Source organism: Phalaenopsis equestris, unplaced genomic scaffold, assembly GCF_001263595.1.
Source record: "Phalaenopsis equestris unplaced genomic scaffold, ASM126359v1 Scaffold000899, whole genome shotgun sequence".
Classification (NCBI taxonomy): domain Eukaryota; kingdom Viridiplantae; phylum Streptophyta; class Magnoliopsida; order Asparagales; family Orchidaceae; genus Phalaenopsis; species Phalaenopsis equestris.
In genome coordinates this window covers 1-5,971 of record NW_018165338.1, presented here as the reverse complement: position 1 = coordinate 5,971, position 5,971 = coordinate 1, and the positions used below count along the sequence as shown (strand labels likewise).

Genomic DNA, 5,971 nt, shown 5'->3' with positions numbered 1-5,971 from the left:
CTTCTATTCTAAAAGCCTCAACTAACAAACTAAATTCCCTTCAAATTTAAAAGTTTTGAATGTTTAACTCCCTAATGATAGCCATGTTGATTGAAGATTTCAATAGGAGAGGTCAATATTTTAAATCATTATTTTTTAAGATAATCAACTAAATTACTCAAGTTAAATTAAATCACTTATGACTTAAAGCAAACCTCATCCACCATCCATAACAGTTTGTCGAGGATGATAAATTTCTAACTAACTTCAGCTCACAAAGAGCTAGTGTTATATTAAGTGTATCCTTATATTTACAATCAAAACAATTATATGTCAGTTAGGTCGTGGCTTAAGTCCTTTGTTCTTATGATTTTATTGTCAAATGATACTACAAAATAGCAGTTAAAACAAAATCCCTCTAACTGGGTCATTGTCGCCAAATGACACAATTATATTGCAGTTATGGTTATAATTTATATGTTCCTCATTAGCTTTCTATCATTTAAATTGTGAATCATCAGGATACAATTAATTGACACAAAGCCTTCTGTTAGCTAAAGTTGACTTAAATTTTATCCTCTTAAATAGGCATCCACCCTAGATCTACAATGATCCCTTAGAAGACGCAACCCATAATTATTGATAAGAATGACCTACTACCTTTTCTAACCATGTGGATCAGGGATCTTTAAGACTATTGTATGTTGAATATTCATAATGATTGGGTTTTGTCTTTCTTTACCCCGTCAACTGATTTAAGTTTCAAATGATAAATTTTGCAACTCAAAATCCTTAATCTGTTACTATTGTATGTTGAATTTTCTTAATAACTGGCATTAATCAAAAGTGCTCACGATAAAATACCATAGGTGAAGCGGGGCTGGGACGTGAGCCAGGCGCGGGACACAAGCGGTACGCGGAGGCGAGCGGGACGCGGGAGGCGAAGTCTCCGCACGAGCGGGGGGGGCCAAATGAATTTGCAACTCAAAATCCTTAATCTGTTACTATTGTATGTTGAATTTTCTTAATAACTAGCATTAATTAAAAGTGCTCTCCTATTTAAACGATAAAATACCATAGGTGATGCGGGGCTGGGACGTGAGCCAGGCGCGGGACACAAGCGGTACGCGGAGGCGAGCGGGACGCGGGAGGCGAAGACTCCGCACGAGCGGGAGCGTCCAATTGAAAGCCGATCCAGCAGGGTGAATCGAGGCCGAGCCCCTCTCCTCTTTTCTTTTTGCTTCTTTATTTGCTATTTTAGAGTTCAGGGTTGATTTTTGTTGTGTTTGCATTTCAGATTTATGGAGTCAATTTCCTGTTTTATGGCTGTCTGAGGAGGTGTGAGGAGCTGGTGGTGTTTCGATTATATCCTACTCTAAAGGTAGTGTTGTATCTTCCTTAATTCCCTTCTTCAATCCTTCCGTTACCTCCCCTCTACCCGCCGTCCATCCCCAACACATTCCCTCTACTGCCGCTCACTTTCAACCATCCATCCACCTACCAGCACCCTGTCCTCCCTTCCTCGCAGCTAGACCTTACTGTCCAGCCCTCTGGACACCAACCCGCATCCCGCCAGCTACTCCAGGCAATCTTCCTTGCTACCCGGGTCACCCTCACCAGCGCTAACACCTTCCCTTGCCTTTCCCACTACTTTCTTTGTCGCCATACTCCTCCAACCATCAAATCAGCCACCATCCCTCCTTCCCAATCCCCTTTTCTAAACTACCACGCCACCTCCAATGCTTCCTCGTTCCCACACTACTACGTCGATGCCAGAACCACCCCATGTCCTCTTGTCCGGCCTTAGCCGGAGCATACTGTTGTTGTATTATTTTGTTCCAATGGTGTCACATTGTACCCCTATTTTTTTTGACAACTCCGTTAGGGAATGTTTCTCTCTATCTTTTGCTAGTCATAATTTTAGCATAATAATAACCAAACTAAAATCTCAAGTCTTAATAGAATAGTCAATTATGTTATTCTATTATTTTGTCTCTACATTTTTGAAAGTGTGCGGTGTAATTTTACATTATTGATTAATTGATCCCGCTCACTCACTTATGCAGAATGAATTGATTAATTGACCCCCTCACTCATTACATTATTGATTAATTGATCATCCTCACTCATTTATGCAGGATAGATCTTCAGAACACTCATTTCACCATGAAACTCGAAAGTGGTGCCAAGATATGGTTGACCAACACTTTAATCAATATTGACAACACTAGGGCTACCATCCATTTTGATAGCCTCAAAATCCCCGCATAAGCTACGATAATTGTTGTCGTATTTGTTTGCAGAATGCATCCGTGAGGCCATCCTGTAATGCCTCATCCTGCAACTACACAACATGTCGTGCTCACCAGTCCGTGCAAGGCCCAAAACTTGCTTAAGCTAATGTTATTGAAGTTTCCAAAAGAGGACATTGGTATTTGAAAAATTGATTACTAGTGAAGCTCCAACCATGAGGAAAACTATCACCAGGCAAAAGTTTTCATTGGTGCTCGTTCATTGGTTTGCTACCATATTCGATGCACCTTTCATGTTGAGCAGACATGATGTTGAAGCTTCCTCATCTGGAAGAAAACTAACTCGAAAACATAAGAGAAAGAATGTTGAATTGCAAGATCAACATCTTTTACCTGAGCAACCCAATACTTCAATGACATTGATGCCAGAAGGAGTCTTTTTTACCCACAATCTATTCAAAAATTTGAAATGGGTAAAGCCGAACAGCTCCACTGGCAATATAAAGCAATCTTTCTTGAATCAACCATGCTAACCTCTGTTTGAAGAAACGAAGAAACTAGGAACCATGCTCGCCTGAGTACACAAGGTTCTAAAAATAACAAAGGAGATAGGTCTAATGAAAAAGAAGTACGAAAGATCCATTATAACTATGACAGATCAAAATCTAACTAAAATACTATCGGCAATATTTGTCATAAATTAGCTCAGGCATGTTTCACTCGACAACGGGGCGTGACACCCAGACAAAATGTCCAAGAATCCGTTGCTAAATGGTCCTGCGAAAAGGTGAACAAATATGGAGGCTGACCCCCTGAGAATGAAAATTGTATTGAGAAAATGAAAGGCGTGGTTGTAAAAATGGCTTGTAATAAAGAAACCCCAACTTGATGAACATGGGGTGTAAACAAGCCGAGCTGAACGAGCTCATATTCGGTTCGTGTTTGACTCATTAAAAAATGTCATTATTTGTATTCAACTCATTTATATATTGAGCTCAAAAATTTTGTTCGTGTTCGATTTATTTACTTAGCAAGTCGAATACGAGCTATTCATGAACAATGAGTCATTTTAGCTACCATAAAATGTTAATGGTAGAAGCAATATTTAAATCTTATTATTTATATTAAAATATTCATTTAAATATAAATTAATATATATTTATTTTATTTTTTACATAATAATTTTATTTGATTATAAATATTTGTATCGTTGTAGTCAATTAAATTATTTGAACATAATACTCATCAGTTACATGCATACATACATACATACATACATACACACATAACACACATAACACACACACACACACACACATACATATATCAATTAATTCTTTTTTTGTGGTGAGGGTTTGTCGTTTGCTCTTTCCTCGACTGCATTCTTCACTGCCCGTTAACACCTTGCCTCTAGCTTCAACCGGTGATGGCTTTGGAAAGAACTTATGTTGTTGCAACAAGAAAGCTGGTAGGAAGAATGAGAAGTCAACCATCTTTTTAATTGAATCCGAATGTAATCTGCTTGCTTCTTCTTGTCGTCTAAGTTTGGTTGGGAAATTCCCTTATGATTATCCCAAACTGGAGCTTATACATAAGGAATTCGAGCTTATGCACCTTATTAGCGAGTGAAAAATTGGACTTTTAAATGGGCGGCATCTCCTTATTCAACTTAACAATGAAGAGGAGTAGTTTGAATTGATAACAGAGCAATGAAAATTTTGAAATTGATTGTGGATTTTGACCCACGGACGGAACCACCAACCATACTGGTCTGGATTTACCTCCTTGACCTAAAATTTCATTATTTTAATCAAGAAGTGTTATACTCTATTGTTGTAGTCTATGGCAGGCCACTCAAAACGGAAGTTCCCATTTTTAATCTTTCACTTTCTTTAGAAGTCAGAGTGCTGGTTGAAAGGAACATCACTTTAAATGCTCCTGAGGAAATTTGGTTAGACTTACAACACTAAGCATATTGACATAGGGTAGTTATTGAGCCTTTCCCTATTTATTGCTTTAACTGTCGTATGTTCGACCACTCTAATTCTAAATGTCACCACCAACACCCCCATCTAAAAACAAAAAATGCAAAGTGCTCAGTCAGATTTAGAGACCCCTCTCCTCCTAGTCTTCTTCAAGTTAGTGACACTCTTGATCATCACAAGGATATCTCTGACCCCAATAACACTGTGATAACCATACCATCTAGTCCACTGGCAGACATGGTTGTCGGTTCAATTACTCTCACTGGAAATCTTTCAACTATTCATCCTCCACATAATGCTCAAGATGAAGGTCCTCTAATTTATCCTGTGGAACCTCAGTTGGTGGTGGCAGAGGAGACATTTGATACTTCACATACTGTAGAACCAATCATTGATGTAACGGTTGACAATCTCGTGGTGGGGTGTCCACCCATAGGTGTGCCTCAGCCTCAAATTCAACATCTACCCTAAGTGAGCTTTCTACTGCAACCGTACCACCTCATCAGATCAAATAAGTTGTTACTGTCATTTAGGCACAAGGGGATCATGTTGTGCTTAACAACCTGCACATACCCGATAATCATTAGACCAATACACTGATTAGATGAGACAGACTTCAGATGAGGATTGACGGGTTTACACATCCAGGAAGAAGAAGAAGAAGAATAATAAAGGCATACTAGAACTCACGAACTTAATGGATGATACCTTGTTTGTTTCGAGTAATGACAATAGGCTTAACCATTTGTTAGCAAGCTCCCTATCAAAAATCGGAGGTAAGAGATAAGACTACATTGGGTCGTACTCAAGCTCCCATTATCGAGTGTTTGGAGACTTTTGGCGTAGAGCTTTACGTGGCTAGTTTATAATTTTGGTTTTTTGGGTATACATGTACTTTTTTGGGACTTTGGTGTGTGTTGTATACCGGGTGCTTAGGGTTCCAATTTGGGCCCTCTTATCCAACCTTTATGTACTTTTCTTTGTAATATATTAGCCCCTAAGCTTTCTTAATATATATATATATATATTATTTCGAGTCAAAATAAGCTAAATACAAACAAAAAAATCTGTTTGTGTTTGACTTGTTTATATATCGATTACAAAAAGTTTGTTCTTGTTCGGCTCGTTTGTTTAGCGAATGAATAAAACATGAGTTGTATATGGACAACTAACTGTTTTGACAACCCCATGATGAACATTGTGGTGGTCGACATATTGAAGAATCCTCCAATAAGTTTCATTGTTAATCAACTCCTCCCAAGGAGAAAATCCATCTCAATAAAAACTCTATAATTGAGTATTTATTTATCTTGGAAATGTTAGTTCTTTATCAGAGGATGAGCGAGTAGAAGAATCAAACTATGAAGAAGAACATGTTCTTATTGATACAACCGCATTAGCCAGAGAACAAAAGAAAATGCAACCTTTGATTAAGCTTAAGGACAAAGAGATCTCTCTGCTCAACCCAAAATGAACGAGATAGTGGTGTGATACACTGAAAATATATGCATTTTTAGACCCATATTTTATACTCATTTTTTGTGATATTGCATTTTAAAGGAATATATTTTTCATGTTTTGTTGCAGGTTGTTGATTTTTAGGATTTGAAACAAAAAAAAAACAAAAATAATGAAATTTGGAGTCAAAATGAAGATTTTAAAAAATTGTTCAGTGCCGACGACACCAGACTGTGCGCCGACGCCGTTTGACAGAGAGCACGGATTTAATTAAATGGTCACTGGCGGTGACGACGC

The 5,971-nt window shown here is 38.0% G+C and overlaps 1 protein-coding gene across 1 annotated transcript in view; it reads left to right on the top strand.

Annotated features, from left to right (window-relative positions):
• LOC110032254 overlaps window positions 1–3,104 on the top strand; it is a 3,515-nt gene extending 411 nt beyond the window's left edge. The window contains exons 2-4 of the mRNA XM_020735820.1: window positions 1,060–1,181; window positions 1,277–1,360; window positions 2,118–3,104. Of these exons, the coding sequence (XP_020591479.1) occupies window positions 1,060–1,181; window positions 1,277–1,360; window positions 2,118–2,201 (290 nt within the window). The 3' untranslated portion in view covers window positions 2,202–3,104. The remainder of the gene's footprint in view (window positions 1–1,059; window positions 1,182–1,276; window positions 1,361–2,117) is intronic.
• The last annotated feature ends 2,867 nt before the right edge of the window (window positions 3,105–5,971 follow it).